At 43.6% G+C, this 16,021-nt stretch overlaps 1 protein-coding gene across 2 annotated transcripts in view; it reads left to right on the plus strand.

The window, feature by feature from the left end:
• The window catches only part of Rtn4ip1 (reticulon 4 interacting protein 1), a 50,516-nt gene that overhangs the window by 11,915 nt on the left and 22,580 nt on the right, over window positions 1-16,021 (plus strand). For both annotated transcript variants that reach the window (XM_021636425.2, XM_021636423.2), the window contains exon 5: window positions 7,719-7,767. In XM_021636425.2, the coding sequence (XP_021492100.1) occupies window positions 7,719-7,767 (49 nt within the window). The remainder of the gene's footprint in view (window positions 1-7,718; window positions 7,768-16,021) is intronic.

Below are 16,021 nucleotides of genomic sequence, written 5' to 3' on the forward strand. Positions count from 1 at the left end.
TCAAGTGCCTTAACTTAATCCAGTGATCCATCCTGCCAGCCCGAAGGCCATTAAATAAGATGTTAGTTCATATCTGTTAATTGATGTAGCCTGGTGAGAACTAAATTAGAGTGCAGTGCATTGCAGAGCCTCAGTAAGCCACACCAGGCGTGTCTTTTCAAGTGCCTATTGCGGGACACCTGTGTCATGATAGTTAGTGAGTGAGACCTGGTGTCTTGCTCCCTTCACCCTTCTAGAACAAAATACCACAACGTGGTGGTTTGTAAACAACAGAAATTTATTCCTCACATTTCTGGAGTCCACTCAGTCTTATTTGATGTCTGGAGGGTGCCGGTTTCTGATGTGCAGACAGTGTTTCTTGCTTGTCTTCACATGCTGTAAAGGTCCCTCAGAAGGACCATTCATGAGGACCACTTGAATGAGACCTAAAACACCTCCTGCCCCTTCACCTGGGGTTAAGATAGCAGTGGCTGAGTTTTGGAGGGACACATTACAAACATTGAAACTGTGGCAGTTGGCACTTGATGGCCCCAGGAATGTCAGCTTTGATGAAATCCAATTACTTATTTGTGACAATCACAAGAAATGGGAGAACCTTAAAATAATGTAAACGTGTGCGTGTGTTGATAGTGGAAACCTTGGGTCATACACATACTCTTCCCCCAAACTCCAAGTAAATTTGTTACACCTCATTTTTTTAAATATGGCACAATTTAATGGTTCTATTGATTGGTAGGGCTGTGGGTACTCTTGAGTATTCATGCTCTGCCCCAAAGTCACCTCTTGCCGGGAAAATTGTACTTCACTGTGTTTGGAAGAAGTATTAGAGAGTGTTAAAGAGAGACTAAACTCTACCCCCTACACAAAATAAATTGCACTTTTGAATTGTGTCCACTCGAAACTCAGTGCGTCAATGGGAATACTTTGCAGCTTTTGGTGTTCTGGTTTGTCTGTTTGTTTTTATTGAGATTAGGATCTGTCAGAGGAATTTTGCCAGGTAATGTAAATTAGGTGTCTAATTTTGTTTATAGAATTAGACAGGCTGAAACTTATCAACATTCATTCCCCAACCCCTAATACACAACAATGTGCTTATATTGAAATTAAAATGTCCACCTGGTAATCCTGTCAGCTTCCTCCTTTGTAGTGCCTTCAATTGCCTGTTCTTCAGTTTATCACCTGTTTCTTTCCACTACTTTAGCCACTCCTGTGAGCTTTGGGTTTTCAGCTGCATCTGACCCTGACCTGGTTGATGGTTAGTGGGGAGAGCAAGAAGCAAGCAAGCCCAGACCCTCTCTGGCCTTGAAAGTGTGATGCTGGGCAGAGGAGAGCCTGCTTGGAGGCCTGGGCCTGGCCGGTGGGAAGCAAACCAATGTACCTCTACTCAGGCTCTGTTCCTGGGAAGCCGGCAGCACTCAGCAAAGTTGCTGAGCCCTCCTTGACAACTTGCACTTTACAGATTAGCCTTGTAAGGGCCTGGGATTGTTGTCTTTGAGGTTTAGGGATCTTTACTCTCCACTGTACTGCGATCCCCTCTGAGCCTCCAACATGGGGTCAAGTGCCCAATCAGTGATCCTCCTGCCTCTGCCTCCAGAGCTGGAGTTTCTTATCTCTTAAAAAGTGTCCTTTCTCACATGTGCTAGCCCTTTAGTTCTGCTCTTGTTTTTGGGCCTTCCGTGCTATCCTTTCTATCTCCTAGGGCTATCTCACCCACGCCCCTTGACTTCCCTCCAGGTCTTGGGAATGTACAGGTCTGTATTTCTAACTGTAACTCTCTAACTGTAACTGAGCTCCAGCTAGCTCTTCCCTTTGCATCTTAAACACAACTTGTAGAAAATAAACCTCCATTGGCTTCTTCCTCTGCATTTAAATTTTTATGTGTGCTTATGTATACACGTGTCTGTGGGTAAACAGGAGCCACTGCATGCACGTGGAGGTCTTCAGACAACTTGGGAAAGTCAGCTCTGTCCTTCTGCCATGTGGCTTCTGGGGATTACACAGGGTTTCCGTCTTGGCAGCAAGCATCTGTACCAGCTGGGTCATCTCATAGACTTAAAAAAAAAAAAAAAAGTTGTGTGGGGTGGTGTGTTGGTGCATACCAGGTACACACGTGCAGAGGTCAGTGGGCAACTTTGTTGAGATGGAGTTTGCCCTTTGGGCTCCGAGGATCAAACTCGGGTCCTCCACCTGCTAAGCCATCTTGGCAGTCTGGAGTAGGCTCTTTTTGTGTATCACAGGCTAACTTTCAACATTTGTTCTTCTCAGCTCCTGAGTTTTGGGGTTGCAGGCCTGCACTATTCCCCCAGACTTGGAAGGCAGTATTAAGCCACAGCCGCCAGCCAGAACTTAATTCTATGAAGAAATGACTAGGAACCACAGACAGTGTTTTCCACTAAATCCAAAAGAGAAATCCCCAGTGGGTTATGAGTCTGCAGATAAAATAGAACCATTTTACTGATGTGCTCTTGTAAAAGTTATTTAAAACTTGGGAATTATTTATTTCTATAATTTTGAATTTTCTGCTTTGGGGCCACAGTTGAGGGTGGATAACTAAGACCACAGACTGTGAAACCATGAATAGAAAGAGACCACTGTGTCTCTAATTCATCTTACCAGCCAAATCTAGTATTGCTGGTAGAAGGGGAGGATGAAGGAGTAGAGGAGGGGAAGACACCTCCATCTTAGCTGATTGTAACCATTGCATCTTAGTTTTGTTAAATCATATAAAAGCCCCATTTCTGTTCATATTTGCTGCCAGAGTTCCTGGGTCAGCGAAGGGCTAGGCCTAACCCTAGCAGTGAGCCTAACAGTTCATCCTGCTTTGCTCATCCTGCTTCTCGTATTTGTTACTGTTGGCATTCCTTTCTTCTGTCTGCTTCTGTGTATGACCCAGGGAGCTAGTGAGGCTCGCTGGTGACAGGACCCTGTTCTCATGAAAGATCCGCCCCAAGGCCCAGTCAAAATTCTGAATCATTTGATCATAGAACCATTGTTAGCCTGTGTCTGAAGTTCTTGAATCATTATGGGTTAGAAACAGTTATCCTGGGTGTTTGCCACAGTGTATAAATAGCTTTGTTTTTTGTAGAAAAATGTGTTTATATTTTAAATGTCTAATTCATACATGAACTATCCTGTAAACTTGGAAATGTCAGTATGAATTACCGAGGCGTAGTAGAAAAGAAAACCAGTCCAGGCCATCTAATTTTGGTTGATTTATTCTATAACTGTATCATCTCACTCATTCAAAGCTTGTCATCCACCTTATTTCCTAGGGCATCTTAGCCCATTAACTAAGCATTGTATTGTGGGAGGATAATTTGGCTGCAGTTTCACCTGTCTCCCACGTCCCCATTTAAAAGTGGCTCATGAAACTCAAATGTGGTCCATCAACAGCACCATTCTTATTTCTTAAACATCATTGTTTTTTAGCGTTAGAAAATGTAGCCAGATTTATATCATCTTTGTTTCTAAGCCATTAGGATCTAATAGATGCTCTTTTAATCTTGCGGGGAATCAAGGAAGCTGTCACACCTGGGTGAGAAAGTATGAGATGAGGCAGAGCCTAGATCTGTACATTCGTGGCCCAGACAGAACTCCCTCCTTCTGGCTCCCCTGTGGTTTTGGTGCATGCTTGCAAGCATGTGTGTCTGTGTTGTTGTTTTTTATAGATGTAATTTATTTTTACTTACGTATCTGTGTGTGTGAGTGTATGTCACATGTGTGAGAGAATCTGTGGAAGCCAGAAGTCTGATCTCCTGGAACTAGAGTTAGGGCAATTGAGCGCCACCTGACATGGGTGCTGGGAACTGACCCTGGGTCCTCTGGAAGAGCAGCAAGTATTCTTAACTGCTGAGCCACGTCTCCGGAGAAAGCACTATTGCGTTAGTGCCTTCATGCTTCCTTAGAGAGACTGCAGCAACTAGAGAAAAACGACAAAGCAAGCTAGGATTTAGAGTCTAAGAAAGCAAGTATGGTGGCACTCTGGAGGCTAAGATAGGATCAGGAGTTCAAGACCACCCTCAGCTACATAGCAAGTCTGAGAACAGCTGGGGCTACCTAATACCTTATCTCACCAACAAAGAAGAATGCATAGCATTATAAGAATCACTCGTGTTTTTCACAGTTTTCTGGATCTGCTACTAGTACAGTCCTCAGAATCTTCAAAGTATGCTGTCAACTAGGAGATGAGGGGCCATGTATTAAACACCTGGGCAATTTTGAGTTACAGTGTTCTTGCAAGTATAGTATTTTTGGGGCTTTTTCTATATAACCAGTTCTCTATATAAACCAGTCGTGACCCCCTTTGGCAAACCTCTATCTCCAAAAACATTTACATTACAATTCGTCACAGTAGCAAAATTACAGTTAGGAACTAGCAAGGAAGAAAACGTTGATTGGGAGGAACCCTGACATGAGGAACTGTATGAGAGGGTCGCAGCATTAGGAAGGGTGCGAACCGCTGACAAACAACAGACAGCACACTTTTCTCCCCCGTGCCAGGGTTTTAACTTCAGTTGGGTTTGCATGTGGAGTGTGGCCACTACATCAAGCTACATAAGAAGATACAATAAGGTAGGGAAGGCTGCCTGTCTGTGTGTGTGTGTGGGGAGGTGGCAAAGAATCGTAGTCAGCCACAGGAACATCAGCTTCTTGCAGGCTTTAGAATTTATTTTGCTTTCTGGCCTTTTAGAGATGTACTTTGTTTAAAAGAACAATAGGCGCTGCTTGACCCTGCACAAAACTAAAGTTTGTGCCGCCAGAAAATTGTGCGTCCTGTGTCTTTCCCACTTCTGAGCCTGCTCCGTGGCTCTTTTGCACTTTGAGGGCGCCCTCAGGTGGCAGCATTGGGAACTGACATTGTGGTTGAGGAACCTTGCTTTTCTGCCAAGACCTCCTTTGTGAGATGATTGTGCTGTTTAATTTAGGATGTGAGGCTGCTTCGGATTAAGGGTTATGAGGAAGAGACAAGCTGACCGGAGGGAGGTCAGAGACATGTCTGGCAGTTGAGCCCCCAGGCAGCCATTATATTTGTTATCCTTTTAATCTTGTCTTCTCAGAGAGAAACTAGAAACGGATTTCAAGCTTTCCTTTACCAAAAGAAACTTGAATGCAGCCTGTCAAGGAGCCAGATGCGCCTCTCTCATCAGGGGGTAGCAATCACTGCCCTGCTTGTAAGATACAATGGCGAGGAGGGGATTTTTAGGACGTCGCATTGATTAGGCATCCAGGATAGTTTGGCCAGCGCAGGATGTGCGAGGAGGTCTCTGTCCTTCAGCACCAGGGAGACAGAAGTAGGCAGCCACATTGAACAGGACAGTAGGCCCTCCTGTCCAAGCCTGGAAGCCTGCTGTCTGCTAAGAGTGTCTCCTCCTTTATCTCATGTATGGAATGTGTTTGTCCCCTACACCTTATACAAAAGGAACAAAACGAAAGCAGACAAACCCACTAGGCACAGACTAATGCTAATGCCAGGGTGTTTCCAAGAAAATGGCCCCTGATCTGTAGCTTCTATAGGAAAATATTCTTAAGCCACCAGAAAGGTATTTTCTCTTCTTTTTTTAATTTGAACTTAATTTTTGGTATTTTATTTTAATTTTTTATTTATTACAATTTATTCACTTTGTATTTGAGCTGTAGCCTCCTCCCTCATCCCATCCCAATCCTGCCCTCCCTCCCTTTCTTCTCCCATGCCCCTTACCCAGTCCACTGATAGTGAGGTCCTCCTCCCCTTCCTTCTGACCCTAGCCTATCAGGTCTCATTAGGACTGGCTGTATTGTCTTCCTCTGCGGCCTGGTAAGACTGCTCCTCCTTCAGGGGAAGGTGATCAAAGAGCCTAGCCACTGAGTTCATTTCAGAGACAGCCCCTATTCCCCTTACTAGGGAACCTGAAAGGCATTTTCTTAAATAGCCTTGTGACTCAAAAATTACCAGTCCTCAGACAACTAAAAATTTGATAAAATGCCTGTTCTTTCCTCTGTCATAATATAGTTAAAAGAAAAACTTGACGTTACTTAAAGGAGAATTTGACTAATTTAGATAATGAGCAGAAAGTCAGGTTCAAATATTTTGTGGGTAAATTAATTGTTGGATGATCTGTTGAGACAGGATCTCACTGGGTCGCCCAGTTTGGCCTTGAGCTTGCAGTTTTCCTGCCTCAGCCTCCTGAGTGCTGGGATTCCAGGTGTGTGCTGCCACCTCCACTGTGAGGCATTTTGGATGGTCTCTGCCCATGTAGGAAATATTAAAGCTACAGCACGGGGTTGGAAGAGTGGGGCATCTTCAGAGTTTCTTCTGTTCTTCACTATTGACAGTTTTGTGAGATGAAAACTACTAGCAGCAACGTGATTTGCAAGGAGACGACTTTTAATTATATTTAATGGTATCTCAAAGGGAACAGCTGGCCTGGAAATTATAGTCATAACATAAAACAGACAGTAATAATCCGCCTCTGTGGTTTGAGTGAGGGACAAGACAAATGAACTCAGGCTAAGATTACAGGCAGCGTGCGTGTTCTAAGGTTCGGTGCACTGCTTAGCGGTAGGTGGCCAAATTCTATACTGTCTAGTAGTGAGGACAAAGAGCCCATAACTAACCAGTAGTTGTGTAATGATAGTGGCTGACAAGCAGCAAGCATTCCCGCCACTTAGTCTCAGGAGAGTGTTTTTCTGTGAGTACTCAGAGACTTTTCACGCAACCGTCTCCCATAATAGTTAGTATAGCATCAGACACCAGACAACCGTCACGCAACGTCCACCCACCTCTACTGGGAGCACAGCACCAAATGGAGGTTCAATACCGTGCTCTAGGCATTTGATACCATGCAGTCCAAGCTCTCTCTCTCTCTCTCTCCCCCCGTGTGTGTGTGTGTGTGTGTGTGTGTGTAGACTGTTCTCCCCTTCCACTGTGGGTATCAATGATTGATCTCACGTGGTCAGGCTTGCACATCAAGCACTCTTACCCACTGAACTGTGTTGCCTGCCTGGTGCAGTGATTTTTGATGACTGATTTGCTTTCAGATCACAGACTTCTTTGGGAAACGGATGGTGGCTCTGTGTCCTCCTTGCCCACGCACACTTCGTCTCACAGTGCACTTTAGGAGAGTCACAGATTTAGATGATCAGGTGTCTCCCTTCCTTCTTACCTCTAGCCCTCTATCCATGGACTCCAGGCTAAGTCATTGCCTCCCCAACCCCCACTCCCCAGTCCCAACTGGCAGGAGGGCCGCTCGCTGAGTGGATGTGATGAGAGCCTGGGGCTCAGGATCCTGTGCTGACAGGACAGTCATCTGCTTCCACAGGAAGTCATAGAGAGGATGAGTCTGTTTATGACAGTTGATGAGCTCAGCAGGACGTGCCTGAACACAAGGTGTTCCTTCCACCGTGGCAGGAATGTGGTCAGGAATGTGACTTTTCTGAGACTTGAAAAGTTTCCTCCTCACAGAGAAGTGTGGTAACTTCAGCCTAGAATAACTGTAGAGCAGAGCTTACAAAGTCCCACCCAAACTACCTGCAAAAGACAATTGTTACTATGCTATCAGTTTGTGTTCTGGTTTAAGAGTTAGCAAAATGTTTCGTTCTAAGTATTTGCAGCTTCTCTGTGACCTCTGTGTCATTTGGTCTTGGGAAGAAAAGCTTTATTTGCTTTGAGGATTGTTAGTCACTGAGGCAGCTATGCCTGCCCAAGATTCTCACTGGTTCTGCTTTCTCTTCTATTGCAGTGCTCTAATCTTGGGTGCATCAGGTGGAGTTGGTACTTTTGCGATACAGGTAAAAGGATTTTTTTAATCTTGTGGTGAGGATTTTCTTATGAATTTATAAATCTATATAAATAATTTATAAATTCATATAAAAATATAAAGTCATATATTATAAATTATTTTTCCTTGAAAGTTGAGTCTGTACTGGCTAGTTTTGTTACCTTGACACCAACTTAGTTACCTGGGAACTTGAATTAAGAAGTTTCCTCCATCAAATAGGCTTGTGAGCATGTCTTTGGGGCATTTTTTTGGTTAATGTTCAATGTGGGAGGGCCCAGCCCTCTGTGGATGGTGACCCTTGGGCAGGTGGTCCTGAGTTGTATAACAAAAGCAGGCTGAACAAGCTGTGGAAGCCAAGCCCATAAGCAGTGTCCTTCATGGCCTCTGCTTCAGTTCCTGCCCTGACTTCCTCAACAATGCACTCCCCTCTGTAAGCTGAAATACTTTACTCCCCAGATTGGCTTTGGTCAGTGTTTAAAAACAGTAACAGAAAAGTAGGGCATCTAGCAATGTCTTTTAATTTCACTGACTAGATGAACATGTTCTAATAATAAAAGGAAACATTAGCCTTTTCAGCAGTTTAATGTGGAAAAGTTTAACAAGTTAAAACAGTTATAAAAGTAAAGAAAGAGCCGAGTGTGGTGGTGCACGTCTGTAATCCCAGCACTCTGGGAAGCAGAGGCAGGTTGTCTGGGACCTCGAGGCCAACCTGGTCCACAAAGTGAGTCCAGGACAGCCCAGGCTACACAGAGAAACCCTGTCTCAGAAAAAAAAATAAACAAATAAATGGACAAATAAATAAAATAAAAGTAGTTGAGTGTGTGGAGCAAAACTTTTGGGAGAAAGACCATGGTTGTGGTTGTAGATAAGTTTTCAATTTAGCAGTAAGCAGCATATACCAAAACTGCTGCTAGCCTTCAGTCAGAAGTGTCACAGGCTTTTTGACGAAATTAATAAGCTGATTCTAAAATAGACAGGGAAATGCGGTAGCCATAATACCATTAAAAAGATAGTGCATTCCAAGTGATCTTCATGGCTAATAAAAATGTCAACTGCCTTGTTTTCCATACATGGCAAGTTTATCCTGAAATGTGTATGCAATTGCAAGGTAACCCCAAGTAGCTAATTTTTTTTTTTTTAAAGAATAGAATTAGTTCTAAATTTCCAAATCTCAGACTTACTACTAAGCTAATCAAAATAGTGGTATAGTGGCATAAGATCAATCTGTCCACCCCCCCCACCTTTCTTCCTGTCTGCCTCCCTCCCTTCCTCAGTCTGTGTGTGTGTGTTTGTATGTAGAGGGAGGGAGGGGGAGAAGAAAGGGAGAGAGAGAGAGAGAGAGAGAGAGAGAGAGAGAGAGAGAGAGAGAGAGAGAGCAAGCAATGGAAGAGGATTAAGTATCCAGAGACCGCTCTCTACATGTATGGTCAGTTTTTTAATGTGTATATGTGTCTTTGTGAGAGTCTGTTATGTGTGTACAGGTGGCCAGAGACGCCGGAAGAGGGCGTTAGATCCCGTTGGAGTTACAGTGGTTATGAGCTGTAACTGATGAAAGGTCCTGTGGGAGAGTGTTACTAATGTATGGGCCATGTCTCTGGCCCCATCAAGAGGGAGAAAGTGCCCTTCCAACAGATGATGAGACAGTTTGACGTTCACATGCAAAACGAATGAACTGGACCCACATGATACACAAAAATAATTCAAGGTGAATCAAACACTTAAATGTAAGAGCACCAGCCATAAAACTCTCACAAGAAACCAGCTATAAATATTCATCACCTTAGGTATGGCAGCAGATTCTTAGATTTGACACTAAAAACATGGGCAATAGACTTAAAAGCAAGTAAGTTGCACTTTATCAAGTTAAAAATCTTGATATATCAAAGGGCACTATCAAGAAATTAAAAAAGAAAAAACAAGCCATATGTCTTAGTTACCTTCCTTGTAGCTGTGACAAACAATGTGAAGAAAGGACCCTAAGAAGAAAGGACGGTTTTGGCTCCCGTCCCAGGGTACAGTCCAGCACAGCAGGGAAGTCACGGCAGCAGAATCTTGGGGCAGCTGGGTGTTGCACCTACTGTCAAGGAAGAGTACCACAGTCAGGTGTTACATGAGGGATGCTGCTGCTCAGCCAGCTTGCTCCTCTTTATGCAGTCTGAGACCAGGAAACGGTTCCACCCACATTTCAGGTGCATCTTCCCACCTCGGTTAACGTGATGCAGATAATTCCTCACAGGGGTGCTCAGAAGCTTGTCACCAGGGGAATTTAGATCTTGCCAGGTTAGCAATCAGTATTAACCATCACACCATGGAGGGTATTTATAAGTTATTAATCTGATAAGGGTTTGATTTCCCTACTGCACAGAGAAATCATATCTAAGCAACAAAAAGACAATACCATTTTTTTAAAACAGAAAAGATGCCAAACATGGTGGTAAATGCTCTTAATCCCGGCACATGGAAGGCTGAGGCAGGAGGATCTTTTGTTTGAGGCCAGTCAAGGCTACAGAATGAGATCCTGTGTTAAGGAAACAAAATACGAAGTGCATTATTTTGTACAATTAATACACACTAATGAAAAACATGGGAAAAACTCAAAATACACTGTTTCTGAAAGAGCATATAGAAATGGCCTGTAAGTTCATGGGAGGATGCTGAACATTCCTCCTTCAGGAAACTGAAAACCACAATGAAGCACTGTTGAGCTTTGCACGAAGGTCCTTGCACCCACAGATCTCCAGAGAAACCAGGAATGTTAAGTACACAGAATTGTCTTTTCAATGGGATAGATAACAAACCTGTTCTTCCAACCACCAAGCAGAGAATTGGAGGTGATTAATAGCCTGGTGGTCTGTGTTATCTGTTGGGCCAGGCCCTATCAAGTTCCTATAGCCAGGACCAGAGATGGCTAGTAATCTAGATGACCCTTAAGGCAGGGCTCCCCAAGCTCCAACCAGGACCAGAGATACCTAATAGCCTAGATGACCCTTAAATGATCTGTACAGCCAGAGGCTCCCCCAAGCTCCCACAACAAGGATTAAAGATGGCCAATAGCCCAAATGACCTCTACACTATCTGTATGACCAAGATCAGGCAAGACCCTTAGGCCCTTAAGCTAATGCAGGAACCCTATCTCTGGAACCCATCTTCTTGGAAGAAGACACTACCCTGAGCTGAGTGTCAATGTAACCACGCTTCCTTGTGCACCAGGGATTGTATTACACTGGGAAACCCCTTTCCCTCAAATTATACAGGGCTTAAATATATTGGGAATAAACTGCCTGGCATTAGACTCCCCAAAGGCTGATCCAGGTTGACCAAGTCAGTCCCGGTTTTCATACTCATCTCTTCTTGTGGTTTACTTCCCTGTATGACGCCTAAAGGGAGCACGCTAAAACACTGTGCCATACCTACTAGAGTGGCTGTAGTAAGTAAAAGAGAAACAAGTAACATATGCCAGCAAGGGTGCAGAGAACTAAACCGGTGGCAGGTAGTTTCTGCTGCCGCTGCATGCCCACTAAACGTGGAGGTTTAACTTATAATTTTGGAGGTTTTAGTCCATAATTCTCCGCACCACTGAGCCATACCCCTAGTGCTTCTGGCTTTAGTTTTGAGTGATAGCCACTCATTGAAATTGTAGTTATAAGGACATAAGAAGTAGTTTGCCTCCTCGGGCACCTGCACACATGGCACACATTCACATAGACACGTGTACATGAATTAAAAAAATCTTTTTAAGTTTTCTGTTGTGATATGTTGGATTATAAGGTATAGTAGTTATGGCCTTTTTGATACCCACCCTAGCTCCCAAATAATTGACACAGAGACCCACTAGATTTATTAGTAATCTTTAAGCACTGTAACTGGGCAGATAGTCATCTATTCTGACCCAATTATGCTAGTCTGGCTACTTCCCAGCCACGTGCCCTTTTACCTATCCTCTCAGTCTCGCCTTGGCCTTCTGCTGTATCTCACTGTCTTCACAGTGACCACCGCATGGCCGCCTTCTCCTTGACCACCTTTCTTCTTCTTTCTCTTATGGTCCCTACCTGAGACCCTCTGACTGGCAATGGAAGTCCTTCCTCCTGTCCTCTCTGCCCAGTCATTGGCTCTTCAGCTTTTTATTAACCAATCAGGGATAACTGGGGAGCATGCTTTACACAACATCAGTACAGGAGATTCTTCATCGAAATGACAATACCTATGTCTGGACTGTAGCCTGACCTTGGGACACAGAAATCAGCACCTGAATATACACTGCACAAGAACATCCTCCAACAGAGATAAAAATGTGTAGTTTAACAAAGTAGTACAAAGCAAACATCGGGGGCATGAATTGTATTCTAACTGTTAGATATTTCGGAGACGCATACTGGGGACTGGACTTGGCTTCGTGCATACTGAGCCACACCTCCAGTGCTGCCGGCTGGCAGTCGTGACTATCCATTTGAATGTGCTTATCAGTAAGAACTCAAGAACTGCTTTCCGTGTATGGAGGTATAAAACCTCTGTTGCTGTATTACTTCTTACTGAAGGCATGCAGAGCTCCGTGGAGAAGTTACAGAGAGTGCACAGTGTGTGAGTGAGCCTCAGGTTCAGTGGACAGCAGGGGCATTATCAAAACCATCAGGTTAGCATCAGACATGGGAGCCAGCTGAGAGAAACTGCCAAAGATGTGACAGCTTCGGTCTCTGTCATAGAAACGGTAATGGTAATGAATCCATATAAATATACGTAAATCCATGAGTTTATGGTGATTATTATTATTATTTTTTTTTTGAAAAGTGGTTACTTTTGGAAGGCTATGAGGAGCAAGTCATTTTATTATAAACTGACAAAGGGAAATAATTACGTGAATTCCTGTGGCCCCATCTATGCTTGTTATTTAAGTGACCTATCATGTCTGTACAGCCCTAGCTTTTGTCCTACCTTTTTGTTGTTGTTGTTGTTGTTATTGTTGGCTTTCCTCTCCTTGCTTTGTAGAACAGGCTGGCCTCAAACTCACAGACCTGCCTGCCTCTGCCTCCTGAGTGGTGGGATCAAAGGCGTGCGTCACCATGCTTGTGACCATGGCTTGTCCTGTCATTATTTAAATGAACTGTGTGACTGAGTAAACTGTCAAAGGCCGGCTTTGACATGCAGGGTAAACTGTATGTACACTACAGGGTGTAGAGTCTGCCAGCCCCTGGCCTTGGAGGTAGCGCTGCTTTAACCGGCGAGAAAATTCGAACTCTTTTAACTCTGCAAGGGCCAGAAGCTGATAGCTCCTGGTGGGAACCTCAGCTCAGAGCAGCAGGCGATTGAAAGGAAAAAGCAGAGGGGGAAAGCCAGTGCTAACTGTACCTGTTGTGACTGCCTCTCATAGCGGCTAGCAGGGAGAGACCGGAGCTGACGGCATCCAGCCTAGGCTGCACCTGGTGGTCAGTGGATCACTGATGATGCCCCGACTGTAGAGAAAGAAAAAAAGGAGAAAAATCACACACATACACACACACACTTGGTAGGTGAAGCAAAGACAGGCTTCAACTGACAAGCTCCAGCAAGCTTCAACAACTTCACATGCACATACACATACATTTCATATACACAGACAGTCAGGCAGACACACATATTTGGTGGGTGGCAGATAGAGCCAAGCTCCAGCTCCGACAACCCACATCCATACACACCTCCTACACACAAGGTGGGTGGAGCAAACTCTAAAGACTGAGCTCCAACCATTTTTATATATACACATACACCCACCTGGTTGTGGGAGCAAAACTCCAATGGCTCCAATGAGCAAGCTCCAAGACACTCCAACAACCTGTATTCTTAGCCTTTTTATACCTCCTAAAACAAAGTTCTCTATGGAAAGAGAAAAGTTACCTCATAGCTCTGAAGGCAGTTACCATAAAAATAAAGTTATTACACAAGAGGGAGTTACAGCAGGATTATTGATTACATGTTTTCCATTAAAACTTGTACCTAACTAAACATTCTTTATCTCTTCATTCCGTAAGCTCATTATAAGTTCAAAGCAATAGTTTTTCAGTTCATAGGTTAACAAAGTTTAAGGCGTTACAGGAGGATTACTGTTTACATGTCTTTATATTAACTAAACATTCTTCAGCTATCTTTCACTTCATGAGATCATTGAAAGTCCAAAGCAATAGTTTTGTTTTGTTTTGTTTTGTTTTTTGGTTTTTTGTTTTTACGCCACAGGATAACAAGGTTAAAGAAGGACAAGCCTAGTAACAAGCTTTTTCCTATTCTAAGTGGTTACAGTCTGTATATACCAAGAAACAGGCCATCTATCTTGCATCTTATTTTTAAAGTCCTGAATAGCTGAGTTAACTAATCGTCCGTGCTCTGTTTTTATATTCATGACAGAATTACCTATTTTTTGTTCGTGGATTTTCTTATCATGGTGTATACCAAGACCTGCTCTCATCTCTGGACCTAACCTGGAGTGGAAGTTTTTCCTTGAGCATAAATCTGTCCCTAGCCTATTTTTTCTTCTTGTGCAATTTACTTGCTTGTGACACATGAAAGTTCACTAAAATCCTATTGTTTTTTGCTATTCTACAGGGAAGCTTAAAATTATTTGAATCAATTCAGAAATTCTATGAAATTATTATCAGGAATTTAAAAAATCATCAATTCATCTAAGCAACATTATTTCATGGAAGTGTATCTTCATATTTCTCTGCAGGAAATTTGCCCAACAGAGTGGGCTACTACCCAGGAAGCAATCACACCAGACTGTAGGCAAGGAGGGTCTCCCTAGTGCCCATCACCCCATGCCAGATATATGAGGAATTCAGCAATGACAAGCACGGGAAGGCATATCAACAGTAAGAAGCAATCTGGAGGCAAAGCCCCTGGGGCCTTGCCTCCCCAGGGCGCAGCGATGGCAGCCAGGCAAAATGGTGGGCTGTCTCCAGGAAGCTCACTTGCCCACTGCGGCCTTTTCTGCCCGGCCTCTGCCAGTAAACCATATAGTATTTGAAGAGAGGCACTTATTTATTAATGCACTCACCAAATGAAGGAGAGAGAACGTGCACATCACTCCTTTGCAGCCGTCAGTGGACAGGCCTGTGTCCTGAGCACTGGCAGCTTGCCACAGTCCTCTAGCTCTGCTAGATGCCACTCAGGGTTTTCTAAAGAGATTGAAACTTAGTGTAGGCCAGTCTTGCATCCATCTCCCGTGGTGCAGAAAATGCAGAGGACACAACATGCAGAACTGTCCTCTGTGCAATCAGGTTCCAAACTGTAAGGTGACTGCAGGGCAAATGGCTGGATTCTTCCACGGATAAATCATAAGACAATAAAGAGATACAACAGTAAGTAGCCTGTGATTTAGAAGAGGTTTGTTTTTTTTTTTTGTTGTTGTTGTTGTTGTTTTTTTTTAATGCCACATTTAAAAAAATAAGCACAGCCAAATTAATTATGCCCGAGGAGTGAATATTTGGATGACATTTAAAAATTTTATTTAACTTTTAATGGCAGGAATTGATTACTGTACAAAATCAAGATAAAGCTGACTTAAAGAGGAGTCTGTTAACATAAGGCTTGACAGAGGACATGGAAAAACCTTTGAACGGCTATGGCTGCTCTGTTTCTTTTTCTGAGTTGTATCTGTCTGCTTTGTACTGTCTGTATGAGCACTTCATTTTACATGAAAACTTCTTCACTTCTTAGTAGTCACAAAGATAACTAGATAGTTCTTAGTGGGTCAGGGAAGGCTAGACATTAGGAGGGAAACGGTTGGACTGTTTTATCACATGATAGTCTTCCCGAGGACTCCTGCTGTTTAAGGAAGCAGGGCTGGAGGGATGGCTCAGTATTTTGAAGCACTGGATGCTCTTTAGAGATCGGGGTTTGGTTCCCTGCACCCTTCTGGCAGCTCACAACTGTCTGTAACTCTAGTCTCGGGATCCAATGCCCACTTCTGGCCTGTGTAGGCACCAGACATGAATGCGGTATTCTACACGTGGCAAACGGGCTTACACATAAAACAAATACAAATAAATCCTTAAAGAAAGACGTGTAGTAGACACAGGTTTTAGCACATCATTTCCTTTTCCTCCACAGTGTCTTGCATATGTTTTGGGGAAAAGATGGCCACAGTGAGTGTTTCATCTTTGATTCTCTCCTTCTCATATTTGACTTTGACTCAGGAGTTGGTGTTGAAAGCAACATATTCCTTTACCAAGAGGCCCTGTCTGCAGGTCACAAACATAAAAACGTACATGTTTATTACTTCTCAGCAGCTCAATTTC

This window comes from Meriones unguiculatus, chromosome 20 (genome assembly GCF_030254825.1).
Source record: "Meriones unguiculatus strain TT.TT164.6M chromosome 20, Bangor_MerUng_6.1, whole genome shotgun sequence".
In the NCBI taxonomy this organism is placed as follows: Eukaryota; Metazoa; Chordata; class Mammalia; order Rodentia; family Muridae; genus Meriones; species Meriones unguiculatus.